This window comes from Brassica napus, chromosome C4 (genome assembly GCF_020379485.1).
Source record: "Brassica napus cultivar Da-Ae chromosome C4, Da-Ae, whole genome shotgun sequence".
NCBI lineage: Eukaryota > Viridiplantae > Streptophyta > Magnoliopsida > Brassicales > Brassicaceae > Brassica > Brassica napus.
The window spans coordinates 11251563-11277437 of record NC_063447.1 but is presented as its reverse complement, the minus strand read 5'-3'; the positions used below and the strand labels follow the sequence as shown (position 1 = coordinate 11277437).

Sequence of the window (25875 nt, the reverse complement as noted above, 5' to 3'; positions counted from 1 at the left end):
CGTAATCTTTGAGTTTAACTGAAGGCATACGAGATCTCTGACCACACCCCGTTGTTTCACTAGATAATATGTTATCTGGAGGTACAGATGGGATGGATTCTGACTCTGGAATATCTTGAACCTGAGTCTACTCAGTTGGCTGACTATTAGAAGTTGATTGTTCATCTTTCTGACTGACAGCCTGCACCTCTTGCGAATTTGGAGTTGATCAGTAACGGAACTCCCCCTTTCTACCAAGGGAGTAACATGTGTAATCTCTCAATCCTCATCAATTACTTCTTTTGGAGTTGGTTGACTAGAGGACCGGACTGATGACTTAGATACGAAAGGAAACTCTTTTTCTTTAAACACAACATCACATGAGATAAGGAACTCCTATGTCTCAAGATCGAAAACTGTCCATCCTTTTTTAGTGAATGGAGATCCAATAAACACACATCTTCTACTCCTTGAACCAAATTTATCATTGTTCCTTGACTTGTAATATACGAAACATAAACTGCCAAAGACTCTTAAGTGTTCATATGAAGGCTTGGTTCCATAAAGAAATTCATACGGTGATATATTATCGAGCACTGATGATGGGGTTTTCTTTATCAGATGAGAAGCTGTTAAAATTACCTCACCCCAAAAACGAATCGGCAAATTCCCTACAAATAGTAATGATCGTGCAACATTGAGGATATACCTATGTTTCCTTTCAACACGAGCATTTTGTTGAGGAGTTGCAGTGCATGAAGTTTGGTGGATGATTCCTTGCTCACGAAAGTGACAAGAGAGACACATAAATTATGTGCTGTTGTCACTACGTACTGTTTTAACTTCCTTACCGAACTGATTCATTGCCATTATGCAGAAATTTCGCAGAACAGTTTGTACTTCCGACTTCTCAAGAAGCAAATATGTCCAGACTGATCGTGAGTAATCGTCAACTATCGTTAAGAAGTAACAAGCACCACAGGATGAACGAATACGATAAGGACCCCAGACATCACAGTGAATCAATTCAAAACACTCTTTTGTTTTATTCAAACTTTGACAAAAAAACTTCTCTTGTCTGCTTAACTCGAAAACATGTGTCACACAGACTATGAGCTAGAGGCTTATTTGTAGAAATCGACATAGGTAAAAGACTCAAAACTGAAAACGCTGGATGCCCTAGCCTCTGGTGCCAACGATACTGATCAACTACCTTAACAGTCTTCTCAGCAGCTTGGACTCTAGCGGCCATGACGTCCTTGAAATAGTAAACCCCATCTCTCTCCTCACATGCTCCGATCAGCATCCTCGTGAAAAGATCCTGTAAAACATAAAGAGTGTCCATCAGTAATGCAAAACAATTTGTTTGGCGAAGAAGTTTGGACACCGAGATAAGAGAGCAGTTTAGGTTTGGAAAAAATAACACATTAGATAGTGTGATTTTATTAGAGAGGTGGAACACGCCAATATGTGTGGCAAACGTCTTGTTGCCATCAGCAAATGCAACTGGACATGGTGGTATGCTTGACACTTTCTCAAGAAACGAGAGTTCTCCAGACATATGGTGAGAAGCTCCAGTGTCAAGAATTAAATCTCCATATAGCTTACCAGTCAACCTATCGGAAGTTGACTTTGTTTTCTCATTGATCATTTAAGTAAGCGCTTTCCATTGCTCATCTGTGAATGCTGGAAAGTTTGAAGAATTAGAGGACGTTGCATGAGCGTTGTGTGCTCTGTTCCATTGCCACGACCTCGATCAGAACTTGATGCACCTCGACCCCTGCTACTTTGTGATCCTCTGTTTTTTTGTTCTGTTATTTGAGCGCTCTTCCCACCACTCCGGAAACCCAACCAATTGCCAGCAGTTAGCCTTTTCATGTCCTTTGCGACCGTAATGAGAGCATTGAGAAGGGCGACGAGATGATATAGAACTAGGTGAGTCGAGTGAATCTTTCTTTGCCACGAACCCAACTGCACTTTGTTGAACTTTTTTTTCTTTTGTTGAAGCAAGTCTCTGCTCCTCACGTACTACCTTAGCATATGCTTCTCCAAGATCAACTAATGAATCACTAGTATGATTCCCTGACATACACCTCCAAACCGGGACTCATCTAACCCCATGACAAACTGATGAACTTTTTCTTCATCCCTTTCTTTCTCATACTCTGCAGCATCACTGCAACTGCAAGCCGGAGAGGCTTATACATATCAAGCTCTTCCCACATCTTTGCTAGACGTCCATAGTAGTCCATCACCGATTGACCACCCTGTTTACACGACGCTAATTGTTCTTTGAGATGATGTACACGCACTTTGTTTCCAACAGAAAACCTCTTCTTCAAATTCTCCCAAAGTTTGTGTGAAACAGTGTCGATCGAACCTTTGCTTCAATAGAAGATCTTATCCAACCAACAATCATGGAATTAACCGATGACCAGAGATCAAAATTTGGATCATCGATGAAAGGCTTAGGTATTGTTCCATCAATAAACCATAATTTTCGCTTAGCTCTCAAGACATTGATTAGCTCCGTAGACCATTCATTATAGTTATCTCCATTGAACACCACCGAAGTTATCAATGCACCAGGATTGTCTGATGCATACAACGAATAAGGAGTCGCCGAGCTGACTATGCTCACGTTACCTTGCTCTATGAGACCACCGGTCTTACTTGCGGAAGAATTATCAGTAGCCTTCAACTTGATAAGCTAATGAATTGGGAAAAAAAAAAATTAGGTTTTAGGATTGTTAATGCTCTGATGCCATGTAAGGTTGAGACTGAATTGTAAACTGTTAACTTGTGTTTACTAGAACATCATACAACGACTTATATACATGAGCAATGACCGATATTAATCCTATTCCTACGAGAGTTTATCTCTAAGACTTATGTTTATCTTTAACACAAATACGACTTATCAATAGGTAATCCTATCTATAATAGGATTCCCTAATACATTCAAGTTTGGACCATTCTCTTATATATGTATTTCTGGCTTCGTGGCCCCGACGGCTAACGTGAACGACCTTATCATCTACACCAAAAAAATGAAATACTTTAGTGGATGACCCCCTATGCTATAAAATCGAAAGAACCTCTCTTTGTACCCCAAGTATTCTTTTTACGACTTTTCTACAAAATGAACAAATTATTGAGTCACCCCATGATTGATCAGTAAAAATTGAATTGCCTGGTCGCAAACTAAATAAGAATTCAATCCGGGTGGCCTTTTAAAATATGTATAAATCATTCACGTTATGTTTTTCATATATATGTTTTTTTCTGTTATCAACTTTCAATATACAGATACTGAAACAAAAAGAACTAAAAACGAATATGATTCATAAGAAAATAATGAGCTATAGGTGTAGTCAGTTTTCTAGTTCGAATCTCAACTTCATGTTACCACTCAGAAAAACATTGTACGGAAATCTCTTTCACGGGTTAGAAGAAAACTTAAATAAAACTTCTTTAAACCACTCTCGAAATGTTAGTCCATTTTGTCATTTTCTCTTTATAGGGTTTCTTTTAATATACAGTAGTAAGATGAATGTATATGTATTCTACATACAAAAATAATAGACAACATGATAATATACTTAATACCTTAATACATGAAGAAAAAAGGAGTGAAACTTTGTGGTCCAATAACTTAGGCAGCTAAGATCCTTCCCCACTTTTGTTTTAAGGGACCTTTACTTCTCTTCTTCTTCTCTTGTTCCATATTCTTACATGTGTGTGTGTGTGTGTGTAATATTTTGCAGATGAGTATGAAAGGAAGCAAAGCAGAAGCGAAGAGGAGTTTAAGAGAAATGAGTGAGGAAGAAGAAGAGGATACTTTTGAAGAAGAAGAAGATGAAGAAGAGGCTTTGGAGAAGAAGCAGAAAGGCAAAGCTACAAGTAGCAGCAGCAGTAGTGCTGGAGCTTGTCAGGTCGAGAGATGTACTGCGGATATGAGCAGAGCCAAACAGTATCACAGACGACACAAAGTCTGCGAATTTCATGCCAAAGCTCCTGTTGTTCGGATCTATGGTCTTCACCAACGTTTCTGCCAACAGTGTAGCAGGTACCATCTCTGTCATCAAATATATTTATCTCCTGTGATAAAAAACAAGAAGAAAATAAGAATTTTAACTTTGGTTTGTATAGGTTTCACGAGCTTGGTGAGTTTGATGAATCCAAACGGAGTTGTAGGAGACGCTTAGCTGGACACAATGAGAGAAGGCGCAAAAGCGCAAGTGAAGGTGAAGGTGAAAGGTCTCAAGATCATATTGGCTATCAAGGTTACTGAAGAAATAAGCTTTGCTTGCTCTCTTCTGTCAGTCTCTTTGTTTATCTCCTTGTACTCTTATGTGTCTCTCTATGTTGTTTCTCCATAATGGTTGCAATCAAAGCTATCTCCTAAACCTATGACATCAATAGGTGCATTTAAGACCAAGTATCATGGTCTCTTTATCCTAACTCCTAAAAGAAAGCTATCTCCTAAACCTATGACATCAGTAAATGCATTTGAGACCAAGTAAATGCATTGTCGCTTGAAGGAACATGAGTAAGTTCCCTTAAAAACTTAGCAGTGTTTATTCAAGCCAAGATCGTGAACTAGATCAGGGTCTCTTTATATGTCTTGCAATCAACAATGAGGAGACAAGCTAAAAAACTCTTTTTTTTTTATTTGATAATTTGGAAGAAACTTTTGATTCTTGAGATCTGTAGTTCTATTACAAGAAATCTCATCAAGTTCCGAGACAACAGAAAACACTTATCCCCATGTCAACCAAGTAGACCACCTTTCGGATTAGAACCCTCCACGGTAAAAAGACAGCATCTCCAACACGGTAAAAAGACAGCATCTCCAACAACCTGTATGTTCAACTCTAAGTAGAACATTTTAGGAACGAGAGTTTCTCACCCCTTGTTTTTAACGGTCAGAACAGCACAATCAAGAGGACTGTTGTAACTATCTTACAGTGAAAGATCATTTGGCCTTACCCTCAAGAACAACATGTATCTAGCCGATCATGTGATGATGGATCTTATTATATTTCTCAAGGAGAGATATAACAAGAGTGAAGGGAAATATACTCCTTCAGTCTGCAGGATCCTTGAAGCACAAGGTAGCCTGTTTTTGTATTGAGAGCCCATGCACATCTGTAATTATGTTTCTGAAGTTTCACCTGACATCAGTAACAAAAAAATACAAAACACCCTCCAAGAATCAATCTTTACCTCCTGAAGGGAAATATAAGAACATGAGTGATGCTAACTCAGTGATAATTGATAAACTATCGAAAATGGTTATTACCAAAACAAGAAATTATTGTAAACTAAGAGAGAATATGATGAACTCAACTGTGTATATTCGACGGTTATGTTACATGCATATATACTTGTTACAAGATACTCTAAAGATTCTTTACAAGGATTACACACAATCTATCGAGTCCTTATCATAATCTTTGTAGCTTATCTCCAACCGACTTCATCCTTATCGCCTTCACTCAACTGCGAGTATACTGAACCAGACCGGTTCTCCATAGCCACTCTCAATAATTATTATGCATGAAAATCTTGTAAGCAACAAACCTAAATAAGTTCCCAACAGCAGCAGAATCTTCTTTGCTTTTAAAATAGTTTAACAATTCACCTAAACTAAATGACAGAAGCAAGAGATGTTTTAAGGACGATGATACATTGGATAGTCACTTCGGTAACAGACAGTTTTACCCTTTTCTTTTCAATGTATTGTTTAGTTTTACCAACAAACACTAAAAACAAAGCCGTCTTAGCTCAGTGGTAGAGCGCGTGACTTTTAATCCCGTGCCGTGGGTTCGATCCCCACAGACGGCGATTATTTTCTTTTTCCAACCAAAAAAAACATTTTTCACTTACCACTAGAAGATTATTTCCTTCCACGTACAGAGACCACAATTACATATATGGCTTGTATCTGCTTAAGATCTATTTAAGATTTTACTTTGATTCTTGTTGTTAACCAGCCAACTGCTTAAGATCTATTTAAGATTTTACTTTGATTCTTGTTGTTTACCAGCCAATGGGGATAATTTAAGTCATCAATCATTCATGCTTGTTAACACAAGTAACTCATCGAACCATGATATGGCTTGTATCTGCTTGAGATCTATTTAAGATTTTACTTTGATTCTTGTTGTTTACAAGCCAATGGGGATCATTCATGCTTGTTAACACAAGTAACTCATCGAACCATGATATGATTAATTTGGGTTTTTGCTGTATAATGAATTACTGGTGCGAGACCCACTAAAAACAATACTTTTTTTGGTTTTATATTTTCATCTAATATCACTTATTGATGTAGGGTATACATGATTTGAATCTTCTTTATCCTGAATGATAAACAAGTACCAACTATAATTAAATCACCATCATCGTAATTGATTGTTGTCACACTAACCATGGTTAAATTTGCATAGTTGAATTAAAAGTTCAATTATGTATTATGTTAACCATAGTTAAGTTATTTGTAAATCATTAGAAGCTAAAAGTTAAATATATCAATTACCAAACAGTAGAAACATTACAAAGACAAGAGGAAGCATCTCCACCGTTAAAACCATCACAGATAATGGAGATCAAACGGTCACAACAACAAGAAATAAAGAAAAAAGTTGCGAATACAGCAAAAAAACAAGAAAAACAGACACATTTTTACATCACCAGCATGTCACTCCATCCTCTCGCTTCAACGGTGCTTGCTTCTGGTATCGTCGCTGTACAGCCTGAGAATCACAACGGTCAAAACATCTTAGTTCTGATCTGAACCGCCCGATCACAGCTTATAATATTAATAAACAAAACTTCAGTGCGTACCAGTCGTATACGGTGGGAGAGTTTGGGTGAGAAGGCTTATCAAAGAGGTTAGTGCCCATTCCTCTGGTGGCTATATTACTTCCTGGATGGAACACACTCCTCCACACGTTCTCCTTACGCGCAGACCCTGGCGTCGTCGGAGTTCCTGGACTCCCCGCCGCCGGCACAGTCTTACTGCTGCTCCCTTCTCCTACACCTTTACATGATCATCACATATTTTCATAATTAATGAATCATGTTGTATACAGTGGTTACCAAAAATATATACATATATATATATATATGCATGAGTTGGGTTGATACGAATATATGTCTATACCTTTGATCTCTATGGGTTGAGCGGTGATCTTATTGCGGAGACGGCCAAGGCCATGCTCCGGCTTAGGTCCAGCAACAGTTTCATCCCACATCTTTTTCTTGCTTTTTTATTTGCTGATTTACCAATGAAGGGTGTCGAGTGTGATGTACTTGGTCAGGGCTTCTTTATCTTTATTTATAGACCCATGGTAAAACTATTTATGAAAATATCTTCTTTTCACCCAATAAAATATCTAGATAACAATAAATAATTGGAAAAATATTAAAAGTAGAATTATCTAAACATGTCGTAAATTTTTAATGTATAGTCCATTAGACGTATACGAACCTTAGTTTAAAATAATAGTGTTAAATATATAACAGAGAGAATCGGAGGGAGCAATCTTCAATCTTAATATGTAAACAATGCGATGTGTATAGAATCTTCAATCAAAGTATCCCATCTCCCAAGATAGAGACGGGTATATGGATAAGGACGAAGAGTCATGAAATGGGACCCTTCAATCAAAGTATCCTATCTCCTAAACTTTTCGTGGAAAAGTATTATAGGAACAGCAAATGTATATATCATCATTTCTTTTGAACACTAGTTACACATGTAACTTACATTGAACTGGTTGAAATGTCCAGGTAATTTTAATGATGACATAAAGAAGTTATCTACAAAACTACCATTGATAAAACGTCAAACTTAGTGACGCACATAAAACTGGTTTTGTTTCTGTAAACACACAAACATTCAACACAGTAACTGAGAAATCAGATAAGAAACCACTTAGAAACATATTAAAGAAAACCATTCAGAAGATTACAAGCTTCATGCATGGGACAATTCTAGTGGAGAAGCCAAGATACATGGAAAGGAATCGACTGGAAACGTTGGATGTCTTACTAAGGATGAATGTGGCCTACGGTTTAGAGACTTCAGCATACACTTATTGGGGAAACAACTCTTGAGCATGTTGAAAGAACCGTAGCCTCGCCCACAGTCACGGATGCAAGTATTTCCCCAAATGATCTTCTCTTACTGCCATAGTAGGAACCTTACTTTTTGCTTGGAGAAGCATCCTCCATGTTCACGATATGACGAAAGTTGGAGTTAAGAGAGAGCTTGCTAATGGTAATGATGTTTGTGTTACCTCTACCTTCCCACCCAAGAAGCCAAAGGAAGGATACTCTCATTATCAATTGAGGCTCTTAATGTTCAAAGAAGAGGGGAGTGATGAATGGAAATTACCACGTCTGAGGGAATGTTTTGATCCTAACGAGTGTAGACTAATCATGCAGGTTAGACCTGGCAGTTCTGATACATAGTATGCTTTTCTCCTGGTGCTATAACCAAAATGGTCAATACACTGTCAGGAGATGCAAAATAAGTTAGGATCCTGCACCTGTGGGAATCTTTGAAGTTAGAACCAAGTCTTCTTATTTCCTGGTACAAAGCACTGTGGAAAGCGAAAGCGCCACCAAAAAACGTCAACTTTCTATGGAGGAGCTTATCTAATTGCTTAGCTATTTCCAAAAAAAACATGGCAGAAAGGAGATGAGTTGTAGTCAATGCGGTTAGGAAGAAGTAGGGGTGTCAGTTGGGTTGGACCACACCCAAATGGGTATGTCCAATGGGTATTTGTTTTTCTTGGTCTCAAGACACCCACATCCACATCTAGTCCACACCCTATCTAGCCCACACCCAACTTAACCCAACACCCATATGGCCAATCCAAGCTTTCCTATGATTAGCAACTCTGTTTAAGCATAATTTAATGTAAAAAAATTATCTCTCAAATCTGCTGAGTGTTTAATTTGTATTTGTTCACCTCTAATACAAATATGATGTAAAAAAATGTGGATACAATTTTAAGGTTTTGAAAAATATAACTCTCTGATTTATTGATTCACTTCTTCTCAGCTTCCAACTTCTCTACTTGTCCTCAGCCTGCAAAAAGGAAAAAAAGAAGGTTCAACATCTACGGTTCAAGCTACTAAAGCAACACATGTTTAACACAAAAGAAGACACATGAAAGCATACGATTGTTGTATGAAGATAAAAGTTAAAAAAGAAGCTCATGAAACCTGAATATCTCTAACTCGTTTCTGAAATATGAAACTGTTTTTTTTCCTGTCTTACACTCACTAAATTAGCTCAAGATCATACTCGTAAACTACTCTTTATCTTTTCAGGTATACTAGTCTACAACTAAACTTATCAACACAAGCAAAAGAATAAAAGCTCAGTGTGAACCTGAAGCAAGTCTTCAACTCAAGTCTGTGGACTCTCCACTCTCTTCCTCTTTTTCCTTCTCTTCTTCCTCTTTCTCCTCTTCTGTCTTCTCATCACCTGCCAAAAAAAATAGTCGCATGAAGCAATTGATTATACGAAGCAATTGTTTATATGAAGCAATTGTTTATACTAACCCATTGCTGGAAACCCTTTTAACCAGTTTCTAGTACAGACCAAGGCTTGGACATTAGTGGGTAGAAGACAACTCCTATACTTGTTGAGCACTCTACTACCTATGCTAAATGAAGATTCTGAAGCCACAGTTGTTATGGGTATACTCAAAACCTCTCGTGTCATTGTTGCTAACTCTCTGAACCGAGCCGAATTGTCTCTCCAGTAATGTAACACATTTAGTTTCTTGTGAGCGGCGTAGTCAAGCAATGGCTCATCCAGATATATGTCGAGAGCAGACTTGCCACTGCCAACAGCTTTCTGAGAAAAGAAGGCGTAGAATCCCTAAACAGGTTAAACATCAGTGATTTAATATCAGAAATTCACAACACTTGTCACAAATAACTACAGAAATTGATAACTTACCCCATAACCGGCTGGAACATCGTGTGTTTCTCCTTGTGAAGTTGTTGCAGCACTACTGTTTCTCTGGTTTTTCTTGTAAGCTTCAAACAACTTATAGATCTTTGAACGAACATTAGCCAACCTTCTCTTACAGGGAGAGTGCTAAGTTCGTTAGAGGATCAGAAAGTAGGGAAATAATGTTTAAAAGCTGTGTTGAAACAGTGGGAGTTGAGGATGATGAAGGAGGTCTGGTCTTTAGATGTAAGCACACGCTGGAATTCTACTTTCCTCATGCTTTCTAGAGCTTTAAAGTTCAGAAATGCACTAAGTCACTTGGCAGATGTAGAAGAAAGTTATGTGAGTTTTCCCTCTTATTCTGAGTGGAGGAGAGTGGAAATGTTATCCGAGCTTTTGAAACCATTTTCGGAGATTACTGATTTGATTTCGGGTTCCTCATACCCAACATCAAATTTGTATTTCAATGAAATTTGGATGATTGAGAGAAGGTTGGCTAATGTTCGTTCAAAGATCTATAAGTTGTTTGGAGCTTACAAGAAAAACCAGAGAAACAGTAGTGCTGCAACAACTTCACAAGGAGAAACACACGATGTTCCAGCCGGTTATGGGGTAAGTTATCAATTTCTGTAGTTATTTGTGACAAGTGTTGTGAATTTCTGATATTAAATCACTGATGTTTAACCTGTTTAGGGATTCTACGCCTTCTTTTCTCAGAAAGCTGTTGACAGTGGCAAGTCTGCTCTCGGCATATATCTGGATGAGCCATTGCTTGACTACGCCGCTCACAAGAAACTAAATGTGTTACATTACTGGAGAGACAATTCGGCTCGGTTCAGAGAGTTAGCAACAATGGCACGAGAGGTTTTGAGTATACCCATAACAACTGTGGCTTCAGAATCTTCATTTAGCATAGGTAGTAGAGTGCTCAACAAGTATAGGAGTTGTCTTCTACCCACTAATGTCCAAGCCTTGGTCTGTACTAGAAACTGGTTAAAAGGGTTTCCAGCAATGGGTTAGTATAAACAATTGCTTCATATAAACAATTGCTTCGTATAATCAATTGCTTCATGCGGCTATTTTTTTTGGCAGGTGATGAGAAGACAGAAGAGGAGAAAGAGGAGAAAGAGGAAGAAGAGAAAGAGAAGGAAAAAGAGGAAGAGAGTGGAGAGTCCACAGACTTGAGTTGAAGACTTGCTTCAGGTTCACACTGAACTTTTATTCTTTTGCTTGTGTTGATAAGTTTAGTTGTAGACTAGTAAACCTGAAAAGATAAAGAGCAGTTTACGAGTATGATCTTGAGCTAATTTAGTGAGTGTAAGACAAGAAAAAAAACAGTTTCATATTTCAGAAACGAGTTAGAGATATTCAGGTTTCATGAGCTTCTTTTTTAACTTTTATCTTCATACAACAATCGTATGCTTTCATGTGTCTTCTTTTGTGTTAAACATGTGTTGCTTTAGTAGCTTGAACCGTAGATGTTGAACCTTATTTTTTTCCTTTTTGCAGGCTGAGGACAAGTAGAGAAGTTGGAAGCTGAGAAGAAGTGAATCAATAAATCAGAGAGTTATATTTTTCAAAACCTTAAAATTGTATCCACATTTTTTTACATCATATTTGTATTAGAGGTGAACAAATATAAATTAAACACTCAGCAGATTTGAGAGATAATTTTTTTACATTAAATTATGCTTAAACAGAGTTGCTAATCATGGGAAAGCTTGGGTTGGCCATATGGAAGCTTGGGTTGGCCATATGGATGTTGGGTTAAGTTGGGTGTGGGCTAGATAGGGTGTGGGCTAGATGTGGGTGTGGATGTCTTGAGACCAAAAAAAACAAATACCCATTGGGCATACCCATTTGGGTGTGGTCCAACCCAACTGACACCCCTACCAGTAATGACATAACCATGATATAACAGCTCCCAAGCTAATCACTAACAATCTGTATTGTACGCAAACAAAGAAACATAGTCAAGATGTTCGAAAGCGTACCTTCAACACTATTCCGTTTCTTTCTATTTCCACCTTCACCTGCTTCCGAAGCAATACCAAACAGACATAGCTAGCAATAGAATACAGCCTCTCTATCACATTATTGCTATAAGATTACAACCAATAATAAAACAATTATATTCTTTCTAAGAGTGAAAAGCTGTTTTTAAGCATAAATAAAAGCTTTGACGAGTTTTACAACGCATACACAATTCCTCTACAGAGCTCCAGTTCCAGCCTTCTTCCATTATTGGTAAAAGGATAAGAATGGAGATGCAAAAAAATAGGCGCAAGTCCTAATAAGGAAAAGGAAGATGCCATAATTTACAAGAATATCATCAGCTTGCGCTCATGCCACCGGTATTAACTGGCTTTTGATTTGATGATACCTGAGGGTTTAGACTGGGGTTTACCAAACTTCTCGACATACCCCTGCAAATGAACAGAGGAAATTTAAGAAATATGCGATACTTACAGCTTAGGTTTATACCTGCTTAGAAACTCACCTCTACCAGCTTCACAATTCTGGTTGAAGACATACTAAGATATTTCTCAACTGATTCGTTGTTAGTCGGCACCTGATGTAACTGGACAGCAGCACTGACTATCTTTTCAGTAGCTCTTTTAACTATCATGTTATGCACATCTTTGCTAAGACGGCCTTCACGCCACAACGGTTTCAACATATCTTTAATGGTTTCCACAACTGCTGTCCTGAACTGTCTCATTACTTTTGTTCCTGCGTCCGACCTCACTTCCCCATCCATCTCATCTGTTTTCAACTTCTTTTGATGTGATGACCCATCACTTCTATGCCAAGATCCATGCCCTGCAGGTTTGCTTCTTTTCAAGACAGCTCTATTCTCAACAGCCGCCGATGAAGATATCTCTTTGCTTGGTGTTGTTGCACTTGCATCATTTTGATCAACCACTGAAGTAGCCACTCCTTCCACTAATCCATGTGTTTCCAATTTTTTTCTCACCACAGTTTCTTGGAATTGATTTTGGCTGCATGAACTGTTTTTATCATTACTAGCAGAATCACCATCTTTCTGCTGGCCGGACTTTTTCTGTGCATCTTTCCCTTTAGTTGACGATTGAGCTTTAGGAGATCTGCCTTCTGGATTCTCTATATCCATGAAAGGGTCGTAGAGGGCATCAGACGAGGGAAGTATATAGGGAGGAATTGTGAAAGATGGTCGAAAAGGTTCAGAAGGTTCCCAATCATTTGAAGAAACTTCCTTTTTGTCGCTAGTCGTGTCGACTTCTGCATCTTGAACGGATGGAACAGATAACGCTTGCTCCATTGGTAGTGATCCAGATTCATTTATATCATTCCTGTTTTCAAAATTCCCAAAGGGAGAAGCATACTGGTTCAGAGGAGCAGAACTGAACACGGATCCTGTCCACGCTGGTCCAGAAGATCCCATGTCTGTTTGTCTATTTGAAGTGATAAAAGATCCATGTTCTTGAACAAAGCTGCTTCTCAATGGGAAGGAACTGGTGCTATTACCAAATACAGGCCTGTTCTCAGTGAAAACAGCACCACACTTTTGCAGACTCCCTCTTCCCATGTTTTCCAATGAAGGCATAAAGCGCATCTCGTTCGTGAAAGGGAAAACTCTCTGACCAGCCGGGGGATTCACCAAAGATGTCACGCCATTTGTGCTTAACATGGAGAATCTTACACCTTCTTTGCTCTCCAACGGTCTTCTTTCTGAATAAACACGAGTGATTAAATCACTGGTTGATTCATAAAGAGCAACTAGAAAAATTCACCTACATAGATCATCACAACCTGTAAAGGATAAACTATCTCTAATGAGACTACATACCTTCAATAGACTGGATACCGCTAGTTCCAGCCATATTATTCACCACCTGTTGCTGACTAGTCCGATTCATATTCTCATTCACATGAAGGAACCTGCAGGAGTTCCCTTTGGTACACCGCCCTTGAGCAAAAAACTTGCAGGGATATGCCGGACGTTTTTGTTCTGGTCCATTTGCCGGCGGAAGGGTTTGCATCGGAGCAGGAAACCTGCGAACCAAATCTCTCAGTATAAAAAAAGCTCCAAACATGCAAAAACACAGAAGCACAACAACCTCTCTACAACTAACCTCCTACTTAGATTCAGTAAAGAAACATAAAGCAGAAAACTTTGTTATACCTTGATAAAACTGTGTCTTTTTCACCTTCCAGCATAAGTTTCTTCCCACTACTCCCAGAAAGATTAGGTTGTAAGTATCCGTTTATGATCTTTGATTGTTCTGGTCCATTCACCAACGGAAAGCTTTGTCCCGGAGCAGGAAATCTGAGACTGAATCAATATACAGAAGCTCAACCTCTCTCTACAATAACCTCCTAGGTTCAGTAAAGAAACACAAAGCTGAAAACTTTACACGTCATATACCTTGGTAAAATTGTGCCTTTTTCACCTTCCAGAATTGGATTCTTCCCACTATTCCCAGAAAGATTAGGTTGTAAGTTTCCATTTATGATCTTTAATTGCTCATCTGAATGCTTCTTCACATCTACATGGGACAAAGTTAAATCATATGTTAAAAAGCAAGATACTTTTCAGCTAAATCTATGGGGCAAGCTATACAATATGATAAAAGCAAGATACTACCTAGCTAATCTCTCATAAGCCATTTCTCTAATCTAGAACAAAACGATGCGTTTAGATTTTCTCCTGCATATACCATCCTTCTTGACTCATCATCATCAGAGTCAATTGCAATTACAGAGAGGCGTTCTTCCCATCAATTCAATCCACGAACAGATTAAACCAAATCATGGAATCAGAATACTTACCGTTCTGGGAATTGGAAGCTTCGATTGGTCTAGCAAGCAATCGAGATTCTCCCGCAGCTGTGGGTTGTACCTGTACTTGGACCTCGTCATCGTCAATGTCCATATCGGAATCAGACATGTCGAAGTATTCCGGCGAGGGACGGTGGTGATTACTGCGGCGTGATCGGAGATTAAACCAACCTCAAGCGAGTCTCTCTCGAGTCTCTGATCTCCGAGAATACGTTTGGTATAGCGACTTGCGAGACAAAGCGCTGATTCGACACCGTATTGGTTTGTTTTTATGGGTCTTCCTAAATTCAAAGCCCATTTATGTAACTTACAATTAAATAATATATTAAAAATGTAGAAAATACTTACCGTTTTTAAACAATCACAATACTAAAAGCCCTATATGCTGAGATTATAGGCTGCCACGTCACCCAAAATAATCAACCAATAAAAAACAGTTAATCGGACATGTCAGACAGGCCTCCTGTGTTAGTTTCGTCCAGAGTCGAGCATCTGACAATGTGGGCTTCATCCGATAAATTTTCCACTTGGGCTTTGTCTGTTTTTTATATGCGCGGTTGGCCACATAATATATGAATCACCACATTATTTTATGTCAACGTAATTTATGAATCACATTACCTTATGGCAATCTTAATTTATTGAGAATACCTTTCCTCTTCCTTCAAAATGTCGATAGACCTTTGCCCTTTCTCTCACAACTCAAGACTTTTGCCAAGGTGAACAAAGAGAATTCGAGAGACTTGCAAAGTTGCAATGCGCCAGAGCGATGGCGATCGTCGCGTCGAAACGGATTGGTTTCCCCTGCGGCCCCATCCATGTTCTCGCCGATCAATCATTTCCAACTCTCGCTATCAACTCTTTTACCGTCTCCGGCAACGTAAGTTAAATCTCATGTTTCGTTTTCTTTCACTTCTTTTGAAGCTTTTCGTTTGTTTGGTGTTGTTGCAGAGTGAGTGCTCCGAGGTATCAGATCATTCCATTAGGGACAGATCTTAATTGGCTTCTTTTGCTGACTGATTTTCAAGAAAGTTTTTATACATGGCCACCGTGAAGCCTAGGATCATTGGAGGTATGTTCTTTCTCCGTTTCCAATCTTACGATTGTATGCCACTAATAATATTGAAGAATGAACCATTTTGTTAATAATCTTTTATTTATAATTTTTTAAGGTGTGACATGGGTGTGGTGTTTCTCACTTGACAGATATATGTAAAGATCGAATAGGAAGAAATATCAAGCACTTTCTGTCTCGGGTTTAGTGGACTAGGTGATTGCGCCAATTGACATTCTTAAGAAAATAAATGAGATAACCTTACACCAAATCCCTAGGCTTCAATCCATGGCAGGTTCATCGTGTTGGAGAGATTCATTCGTCTTGGTATTCCATGTTTTTTCTTTTAACGCCACTCAGATTTCAGGATCTCCTATCTAACTATTATCGGGTTTTATTTCAGGTCGTGGAGCATGTTTTTGTTCATTTGCCGTTCACTAAGAAATAAGTAGTCACTCCAACAGGTACGAGAGGAGTATGTCTGAGCATTGACATAGTTTATGCAGTTTCTTAGATGCCATGCAGAGTAGTGGAGTTAGCTTATTCAGTTGGTTATAATTTGTTATCTTTTCCAAACCAGGAGCTGTGTATACCGGATTTGATTTTTGCAAGAAACTTTGTGGGTTTCTCAATGATTCGAAGGTGAGGTTTGAAAATACTTTGGCTTAATTTTTTTTTCTCCCACCTATAGTACTCTTGGAAGAGTATATTATTTAGAGAAATTCTCTATAGTTTTTGTCACAAATATAGCCTTTAAGGATCAAAATGACCAAAATATTGTATTAAAGGATGTGTTTTTGGGTTTATGGTTTAGAATTTAGGGTTTAAAGTTTATGATTTAGGGTTTAGAGTTAACGGATGAGGTTTTGGGGGTATGATTTCAAATTTTAAAAACTTAAAAAATATTAAAATTTTCAAAATAAAAAAAAATTATTTTGGTCATTTTATTTTTTTAAGTCTATTTTTGTGACACAAAACTTTAAAAAATCTATTTGAGAGAATTGTCTTATTATTTATGGTTATAAGGTGTGTATGCTTTGTTAGTAGTGAAAGTATAAAGCTTATTGAAAAAATCCTTCCAAATTAGCTTTACCATTATTCTGTCTGTCTTTTTCTTAAATTACATTAATGAACTTTCTGATTTATGGGTCTTGATCATTTGTGTATAAAAATTACTCGTGTGTAATACATATATATATTCTTTCAGGATTCCCTGCTTAAAGTTTTTGAAGTATATGTTTCACAGAAGAAATCAACTTTCTTTTTCAGTGACAATGTGAAAGTGGAATGCTTCTCCGTCACCTATTTCTTCTCTGAAAAACACATCCCCTAGCTCTGCCTTCACGCAAACTTTGTCGTCTCCCGCCGTCCACAATGCTTTCTTTCTCCTCAGTTTCTCTCATTTTGAAGTTCATATGATCACCTAGGTATTAACTTATAAGTATTTGATTGATTAAGATAATTATTCAAGTATTTTTTGCCCATTGTTTATAATCCTTAACAACCAGCATCTATATTGGTCAGTTCAGGTTAAGATAGCTACATTTCACTGTTTAGGATAAGGTTGGATGATCTTTCTGAAGATACTAATGTCTATCATCGGATCTAAAACTCAAAGAAACTTAACATCTTTCTTGATGCTCTTAACAGGGAATCCTCTTTTCCCCGGGAAAAATATAGTCCATCAATTGGATATGATGAATGATCTGTTGGGAACTCCATTTGTGAAACTATTGGAAGGGTCAGTGTCCCTTACCTCTCTCCACAATGCTTACAACAACTGCATTGTTACTTTTCTTGGCTGAACTGCTTTCACTGAATGTGACAGGTGAGGAACGAGAAAGCTGGAAGATACTTGAGGAGCATGAGGTTGAAGAAGTCTATTCGTTTTTCACATAAGCTTCCACATGACGATCCTCTCGATCTTCGTATTCTACAAAAGTTGTTGTCTTTTGAGCTCAATGAACGGCCTACATTTGAAGAGGTGCTTCACAAAATTATTTTACTACATTCCTTATGATCTATTTGGTTGTATTCAACTAAAATTATTGTTTAGGGGTTAGTCCTGACACTTGTGGAGTACTTCAAGGGTGTAGCTAAGAAAGAGACTATATATGAGCTCTCAAAGAGATCCCTCTGTTCAACCTGTCACCAAGCTGGAATTCGAGTTTGAGAGGCTGAAGATCACAAAAGAGGCCATGCCAGAGCTCATATATAGTATCTTGAGACTGCTCTTGAGTACCACCCAAAGATGCTAAAAGAATACTTGGATTTGTGGAATAGAAGATTTTGCTTCATATTAAGTTTTTTTTGTCAAAATTAATATTAATATTAAGTTTTTTGCAGAAGAGAAAAACAAACGTACTACAGTGTTTCTATTACCGGCACTACCCAACAAAAAACATGCTCGAGTTGGTGGTCGGAAGATGAAAGATTTAGGTTTATGAAGAATATGCTTTTTAATGAAGAATATGTTTTCTGTTGCAACATTTAGTTTACACCAAAATAAACAATAGCTTATAAAAATAACTAAATACATAATTTTGTTTTTGGTAGTAGGCAAGTAGCTAGAAAGGAAGTCAGAGAAATGGGACTATGAGTTCATGTCAATAGGTTGTTGTGGTTAGAAGACCATACTCAATCGAAACTTTACATGATTTTGAAATAAATCATTTCACTAATTTTCTCGAAACAATAATGTTATCTCTTGGCAGCTCCATATGATTTCAGCCATTAACTTTGATCTCTTCAGTGTTCTGAGACAATATTACGAACACAGAAAAACAAATTAACGAATATATGAAATCCGTGTTCTTGAGATAATATTAGGAACACAAAAACAAATTAATGAATATAAGAAACCCATTGAATATTAAATCTAAAATCAATTCAATCATAACAATTTGCAATGACTGTATATACTTCATAACCTGAAAATTAAATTACGTTAATTGATTTAAATTTCAAACTCTATAAAGTAACTCAAATTCCCAAAATTAGAGACCTCTTTTATTAGTCATCAAAAAGATTCCACCAGTCCCATCTTAAACATTCAATAGGCCAATATTTAAACTAACATAAGAAAGAGATTTTCAAACAAAAACGGCAAATTTATTGCCACAAATTACTCTGAATATATTTAAAATCACAAATAATTAAATTTGTTTATTAAATAAAACCTATACTCAATATAAAAATGAAGATAGTGGTAAAAATTAAAGAGAAACTAAAAGAACATAAAGCAACATATGAAAAACTGCATTTAATAGTTGTATTAATTCCTTAAAAAATGTTGAAGAAAATTAATAAATACACTTAATATCTATCAAAAATATACACTCTCTAAAATTAACTACAGAGAAAACACAAAAATAATCATAGTTTATGTACATATGGAAATTCTGCAATATTCTATAATTAAATAACAAAACTAATTGTAAAATTTTAAAAGCAATAATCCGCGCGAAGCGCGGAAAACGATCTAGTTTTTTTAAAAAGCGTAGATTTTTAAGAAATGGAAAGAGTAGAATTTAGTAGTAGTAAATATGTATGCAATACTCTATTTGTTATAGTTTTTATGAAGCAAAGAAATAAATCATTATCAAAATCAAATGAACAATTTAGAGATAAAAAATTTATTTTCAAAAAACAAATATTGAAAATAAAACATCAACAGACTTCTTTTTTAAAAATACAGCCGATAGCCGATGGATCGGAAACATAGCTCATACAAGGGAATTTCAAGCCTAAATAGAAGGCAACACATACAACAACTACAACAATCACTTGAATAAACTTTACATTCATACATCCAAATCCGTAGACAATCTTTCAATAGGAAAATAGCAGTAAATCAAACAATCATAAAACTATAGGCACTTTTGCCAAAAACCAACAAAGCACAAGAGAGAGTAAGCGAAGAGTGGCCAACACAACAACACAAGACAAAATATACTAGAACCCACCGTTCACGGTATCAAGCCAGAACCAAAACGCCTAGCACGAAAGTCCACAAAGAGAAGAGACCAACACCGGAAACTAAAGTCCCATCATCCAAAGAAACCTTCATGGGAAGGTCTAAAACCCCAACCTTCTTTTACTGTTTCACCAGAAGCAACCGAGGGACAAGAGAATTAGACGAACAACCGGAACAAACTTATTACAAAATCGCGAGAAGAACTCCTTCAAAACTGAAAGATAGAGAGGTGACAAAAAACTTGAAACTTCTGAAGAACATCACCATACACAACTATGCCACCATCATACCACCACCTTACACCATTGCTGAACCAAGACAGAGAACAAATAGTAAAAACCACTAAAAACGCCTCAGATTCACTCTTTCTGTCAACTATCAAACATCAGATGAGATAAATGATGAAATATACGCCAAGCTGAAGCAATCAGACAAGGCTAACCCAAAACAACAATATCTGGACCGGATTCTAAGAAATCAACAACTCCAAATCTAGAGATTTAAAAGAAATCAAAACCTTGAAAACTCAAATCTGATAAGAGAAAAAGAGGGCCTGATGATGAAAAAAAATATACAGACCAAACTGCAAAAGAAAACTAGAGATCCGGCTCCAATGCTGCCTAAGCCATCCGAACGATTATGTTGGACATCATTTTTTTTACTTTTCAGTTAAAAGAAGAAAAAATATGAGGAAAATAGTAAATTCCACGAAAGGAATCAGAAGTCTCACCACAAGGCACAAGTTTTCTTCTTTCTAGGGCTTTCTTCAAGAGATCGAAAAACTTGACACAGCAAACACACAAAGAGAGAAAAGAGCACATAACACTCTCCATTAACCTTTTCCTCAAGAGATGTCTTCAGCTCCAACGGCATCGAACACCACCGACAACTCTCAGCAAAGACCACCCCGGCAAAGAAACGGACCGCCTCCGCCGCGGCGACAGGGGAGAAACCCGCCGCCTCAGACGCGTGCTCGGTATCAGCAGACGAATCAGGGCTTGCAGGAGAAGAAGAAGCCTGTGTTCGTCAAGGTGGATCAGCTCAAACCTGGCACGAGCGGTCACACCTTGACTGTTAAAGTCGTCGATCAGAATTCAGTTCCTCAGAAGGCAGGCGCTGCTTCTTCTCACCTCCGACCTGTTAGGATCGCTGAGTGTCTTGTCGGAGACGAGACTGCTTCCATCCTCTTCACCGCTCGCAACGATCAAGGTGAGTTGAGAGGTTTTGTTCGTGAAAGGTTGAATCTTTTTGTGCTAAGGTTTCAAAAGTTGAACACTTTCGTTCATATTACTTATGTCTCTTTGCTAGAGTGTGAGACGTGTTTGATTAGTTATTAAAAGTGGATTACTTGGCTATGTTACTTGGTACTAATACAAGTCTTTGTTTCTTTTTGTGGGTGTAGTGGACTTGATGAAGCCAGGAACTACTGTGAATCTCCGGAATGCGAAGATAGATATGTTCAAGGGATCCATGAGGCTTGCTGTTGACAAATGGGGTCGCATTGAGGTCACTGAACCGGCTGGCATAACCGTTAAAGAAGATAACAACTTGTCTCTTGTGGAGTACGAGCTAGTTAATGTCGAGTGATTATCTCTAGCCCCATGTCTAATAGGGTATCAAGAGCCAAAATGAGTTTTGGGCCAAATGAACAAAGGGTGGGGAGCTTATGTTTTTATCTTATGTTGTTGCAAGTTTGCTATCTTATCCACCGGTAGGTTATTATGTTGAGCTCGGTGTTTTGGTGCATGATCTATTACCAATACATGTACTTGTAACTCTTCTATCTGCTTATGTTTGGTCCTTGAGACTTGAACAGAGAGGTTAATGAATAAGAATTTGGGAAAGAGCTTGGTGCCGACAATATTCTCTTGCCAATAGTCAAATACAAAAACCCAATTACGAACTACAAAAGAAGAATGAATCAGGTCTAAGTGGTCTTCTGTAGCTTTGGTTAAGCTGTCTGTTTTTTTTTCTTTACTTATATCCAGAACTGAACTGGTCGGGTCCTTGACAAATGTATTGGACACTTTTGAAGGTTAAAAGGCAGATCTTATGACCTAAGAAGAAACATGATCCAATTTACTGTCACTGAAGATTCTTTACAATGGAAAAAAAAAACATCACTTCACATGCATCCATTCCCGCAATCTCCGTTTGAAAATCATCATGCATCATCAATGATATCTGAGCAAATAAAGCATATCAGTGTTGAGAGAGAAATAACTGTGTATTGATTAAATAGAGAAAAGCCTTGTTGCAGGATTCATGAAATATCATTAAGAAGAATCAGAGACTTGTTCATAAGAAGATGGTTGCTTTCTGTAACTAGAGAAACTATGGATCGGCTCTCTTTGACCTAAGACACCACAGGGAGGGCCTAATGAGCACATTAAAGGTTTTTTAAGACCTAAATACAGCTTACATCACTCTTGTTGATTGTGCTTCAGTTATCATCTTCTCCTAGAAAATAAATAAAAGTTGAGAATTCTCAATGTATGCAAAGAAAAAGACACTTGAGAATTCTCAATGTGATTTAGCTACAACTTCAAGTTTCATACCAAAACACTAGACTTGGAAACAATGGTTTTAAAGAAAAAAAGCATAAAAGATACTGACAAGGCTGCCTTACACTACACAGAATCTACCTATCATGTAGAGTAAATGGCAGAAACTAATATGAAATACAAGTCCCACCCTGTAGAAGAAGAAGAATATGAACGAGAATTATTACCTCCAAGAGTCCAAACGGAGCAGCGACGTGAAGAAACAGAGAGCATGGAATTGAGCAAGGCGGAAGCAGTGGCCGTGTGGTACGGAAGCATCGTCTCCACGCAGCAGCTCAATGCCACCGGAGATCTTCTTTTTCATTTTTAAAAAAATGGAAAATTAAAAATCAGCCAATCAGAGGGATCAATCGATCGACTAGAGAATAAATGTTACCTGAAAACACGGTGAGAGAGTGGGCTCTGTTTGGGCGCCTTGTACGAAGACCGCATAGGTTTCGGCGAACGAAATGCTGCAGCGGCGGCTCGGCCGGCACCGGAGCGGAGGAATGATCTGGCGGCGGACATTTGAACGTTTTGATTTTTCTGCAAGAGATGAACTTTGGGCTTAGTATAGGGTTTTGACTTTCAAGTACATTGACTAAAAGGGTTATAAGCAGATATATACTATTATTTTCAATTTCTTTTTTCTTTTTTTGTCAACTATTTTCAGTTTGGTTTTTTTTTTTTTTTGTCAACTTTTCAGTTTGGTTTAATTAGCATTTATACCCTTTATTTACTTCCTCTTCCATAATTATATCGTTGAATAAAACGAATTCTAGAAAGAAAAACATACTATAGTATTAGTTTGAATGAAACTTATATTATAACTAGTGTTGTAGATTGCACAATCATCATCCCCTTTTGCATATTTAGTAAATGGAAATTGATGATTAAAATTGTTAGTGACTATTTGGATATATGTTAAATGCATAATTATCAATAAAAATTTATGTTAATTGATTGATTAGTGTAAAGTTGTTGTCATGAAATTACATTAGCATTCATTTGTGTTTATGGACCTAATAAGTAACCCTGATTGATTGTATGAAGATTATCAGCTATGATATTTGTTTGAGTCATTAGTCTTAATTTTTAGAATCTTGGTAGTTCTTGTTTATTTTGTTCTTGCTGTTTTGAAACCCGATTTCGATCCGTGATTGAACCGGTTAAACCCGGTGAACCAGAAAAAATCTTGTTTGGGTTTTGTGAAAAACTCAATATTTAGAAACCTGCAAAAATTCAGTAAAATCCGGAATTCGATATCGGTTGAACCAACAAATCTTTTTTATTTCTTTTTTTTAGTTTTTAATTATGTTTTTATATTATGTTTTATATTCTAAGTTTTTAATTAAGAAGTTAGGTGCGTGGAAAAAAGGTTGGGTTTTTCCTTTTCAGTTTTATATTTGTGATTTTAGATTTTAATGAAGATTTCAATGAAGATTTCACGATGTCACCTGAAGAAAATGAAATGAACGATGGTAGAGCGAACCAAAATTAATTGATGTGATTTCGTGTTAGTTTATTTCAGTTATTGACAATTTATTACGGTGATCTTTTACTTTTGGTTTATTTTGTATTTGAAGTTTAATTTATTATTCACATTAGTTTTAAATATTTATAAATTTTATGTCTTGATTTTTTTAGATGTCATAACTCTTACCTTTTTAGAAAAAAAATTAAATAGTTTAAACTATTTTTTGATATTTTATATGTCAAATGAAAATAAAATATAAAAACTAAAGTTAAGTATTTTCTAAAATTTTTTAAACATAAAATATATACATATCCAAACTATTATTTTATGTTTTAAAAAATATTTAAAAAATATTAAACTTTAGTTTCTATATTTTTATTTACGTAGCTGATATATTATTATATACTAAAATTAATTCATTTATTAACTCACGGTTCAACCGCGGTCGATCCAGTGACCCAACAACCTAGTAAATCGTCCGATTTAGTGTCCGAGTTGGCTTTAAAAACATTGTGTTTTGTTTACTTTGCTTTGTTCATTTTTTATTTGAATTGTCACTAGGTATGCAGAAAATCTTTGTACAAACTTGATTCAATTTGTTACAAAAAAACTTGATTCAAATAGATTCATATATTTGCACTGTAAGTGTTATTAATTGTTCATAGACGTTCAACTCTCACCATTACAAATGTAACAACCAATAGTACTAATATACTAACCTCATATACTTGTGCCCTTAGCCGCCATACATGTTCAAACCATAAGCTAAAGAGAGGTCCTGGTTTATAACCAATAGATGTCAAAAACATCAAAAAATGGAAAACATATCTCTATAATATTATTTGAGAAGTCAGTTTCCTATGTATCGCACTCACGTTACTCTCATGATGGTTGATCACACTAATACCCTTAATGAATTAAAAATATTATATTTAAAATACTATTATTTATTTTTTAGTTAGTTTTCTTTTTAAAATTTTCCAAAAACATATACGTATAAGAAAAAAAGAATTTTTTTATAAATTTGAGAAAAAACTAATTGAAAAACAAAAATATATGTATATATAATATGATTTCATAAAAAGTGAAAGTTCACAAAATAATAACATAAATATACTTTCGAAGTAATAAAATAATTTATTTATATCTATATTTTCTTAGATGAAAAATATAAATTTGTATAATAATGTGATTTCATTAAAAACAATTTACACAGATAATCTTGATATTAGAAAATGAAATATTATTTCTTTTAAAACATAATTTTAAACAATACAAAAAATTCAAAGTAAATATTTTTATATATCTATATATTTTCTTAGATGATTACATAAAATAATTAAGTAACATAAACTGATATATATTTAATTGACTAAAATGGTTTATAATTAGTATTATTGAAGTGTTTTATTTATTTATCATATATTTAGTTGACTATAATCTCTTTCAATCACATACAAAAATATCGATAAATTATATTTTACTTATATAATATTATTTTCCAAATACAATCACAATTTTTTTTACTGCTTATTTTTAAGAGATATTAAAAAAACTAAAAATAAATTTTAAAAATAAACATCGTTTGATCAAATAGTTACAAAATAGTTTAATGAGGTAAATATATTATATTTTATCATTATCAAAGTTATTTGTTTTTTAGTATTAAATTTGCTTTTAAATTTTATGTTTTTATGTTTGTGGAACTTAATATAACCATAATCAAAATATCAAAGCAAATCTGAATTCTGATTTTAAGTTTATTTAAAATAAATTTCAGTTTCCATTCAATAATCAAAGGCACAAAGTTATTTAGAATTTATAAAATATTTTAATGACCTTCCAAAAATTTATCAACTACTTATGCATGTAACTTCCTATTGAGCATTGCGTTATTTTCTAATGTTTTTTTTAAAACATCAACATATAATTTGATAAATATTATGAAAATATGTGTGTATTTAAACGATAAATAAAAATGATTTTATTTGACTTAATTATAATAAAAATAATTATACTTCATTTTGAATTAGAAAGAATATA

The 25875-nt window shown here is 36.0% G+C and overlaps 6 protein-coding genes and 1 non-coding gene across 10 annotated transcripts; 4 read left to right on the top strand and 3 right to left on the bottom strand.

Annotated features, from left to right (window-relative positions):
• The first annotated feature begins 3471 nt into the window (after positions 1 to 3471).
• Positions 3472 to 4420, top strand: LOC106454738 (squamosa promoter-binding-like protein 3). The gene is made up of 2 exons (XM_013896851.3): positions 3472 to 4048; positions 4132 to 4420. Exons 1-2 carry the CDS (start codon positions 3747 to 3749, stop codon positions 4271 to 4273), a joined length of 444 nt encoding a protein of 147 aa, XP_013752305.1. The 5' UTR covers positions 3472 to 3746; the 3' UTR covers positions 4274 to 4420.
• A 1338-nt stretch (positions 4421 to 5758) lies between these two features.
• Positions 5759 to 5829, top strand: TRNAK-UUU. The gene has a single exon. It is a non-coding gene; the product is annotated as a tRNA-Lys (tRNA).
• A 663-nt stretch (positions 5830 to 6492) lies between these two features.
• LOC106451187 (dormancy-associated protein homolog 1) lies at positions 6493 to 7583 on the bottom strand. Its single transcript, XM_013893066.2, has 3 exons — positions 7151 to 7583; positions 6832 to 7027; positions 6493 to 6740 (listed from the first exon to the last, which is right to left on the bottom strand). Exons 1-3 carry the CDS (start codon positions 7239 to 7241, stop codon positions 6704 to 6706), a joined length of 324 nt encoding a protein of 107 aa, XP_013748520.1. The 5' UTR covers positions 7242 to 7583; the 3' UTR covers positions 6493 to 6703.
• A 2385-nt stretch (positions 7584 to 9968) lies between these two features.
• LOC106453495 (zinc finger BED domain-containing protein RICESLEEPER 2-like) lies at positions 9969 to 11478 on the top strand. The gene is made up of 3 exons (XM_048753617.1): positions 9969 to 10573; positions 10655 to 10976; positions 11054 to 11478. Exons 1-3 carry the CDS (start codon positions 10181 to 10183, stop codon positions 11149 to 11151), a joined length of 813 nt encoding a protein of 270 aa, XP_048609574.1. The 5' UTR covers positions 9969 to 10180; the 3' UTR covers positions 11152 to 11478.
• A 628-nt stretch (positions 11479 to 12106) lies between these two features.
• LOC106451188 (protein FRIGIDA-ESSENTIAL 1) lies at positions 12107 to 15034 on the bottom strand. 2 transcript variants are annotated; one of them, XM_013893067.3, is made up of 6 exons: positions 14774 to 15034; positions 14370 to 14490; positions 14127 to 14276; positions 13791 to 13996; positions 12462 to 13672; positions 12107 to 12387 (listed from the first exon to the last, which is right to left on the bottom strand). In XM_013893067.3, the coding sequence occupies exons 1-6, from the start codon at positions 14889 to 14891 to the stop codon at positions 12319 to 12321; spliced, it is 1875 nt and encodes a 624-aa protein (XP_013748521.1). In that variant the 5' UTR covers positions 14892 to 15034; the 3' UTR covers positions 12107 to 12318. The 2 variants fall into 2 exon arrangements, with proteins under 2 accessions (XP_013748521.1, XP_022556246.1); XM_022700525.2 differs by lacking the exon at positions 14774 to 15034 and adding an exon at positions 14589 to 14754.
• Positions 15035 to 20470: 5436 nt separating this feature from the next.
• On the top strand, positions 20471 to 21656 carry BNACNNG05160D (uncharacterized protein At4g28440). The gene is made up of 2 exons (XM_013893068.3): positions 20471 to 21021; positions 21215 to 21656. Exons 1-2 carry the CDS (start codon positions 20664 to 20666, stop codon positions 21397 to 21399), a joined length of 543 nt encoding a protein of 180 aa, XP_013748522.1. The 5' UTR covers positions 20471 to 20663; the 3' UTR covers positions 21400 to 21656.
• LOC106451190 (protein NUCLEAR FUSION DEFECTIVE 6, mitochondrial) lies at positions 21635 to 22962 on the bottom strand. 3 transcript variants are annotated; one of them, XM_048753618.1, is made up of 4 exons: positions 22753 to 22962; positions 22544 to 22668; positions 22235 to 22272; positions 21635 to 21996 (listed from the first exon to the last, which is right to left on the bottom strand). In XM_048753618.1, exons 1-3 carry the CDS (start codon positions 22881 to 22883, stop codon positions 22256 to 22258), a joined length of 273 nt encoding a protein of 90 aa, XP_048609575.1. In that variant the 5' UTR covers positions 22884 to 22962; the 3' UTR covers positions 21635 to 21996; positions 22235 to 22255. The 3 variants fall into 3 exon arrangements, with proteins under 3 accessions (XP_048609575.1, XP_013748524.1, XP_013748525.1); XM_013893070.3 differs by lacking the exon at positions 22235 to 22272 and having other exon boundaries at positions 22544 to 22671; XM_013893071.3 differs by lacking the exon at positions 22235 to 22272 and having other exon boundaries at positions 22753 to 22961.
• Between the last annotated feature and the right edge of the window lie 2913 nt (positions 22963 to 25875).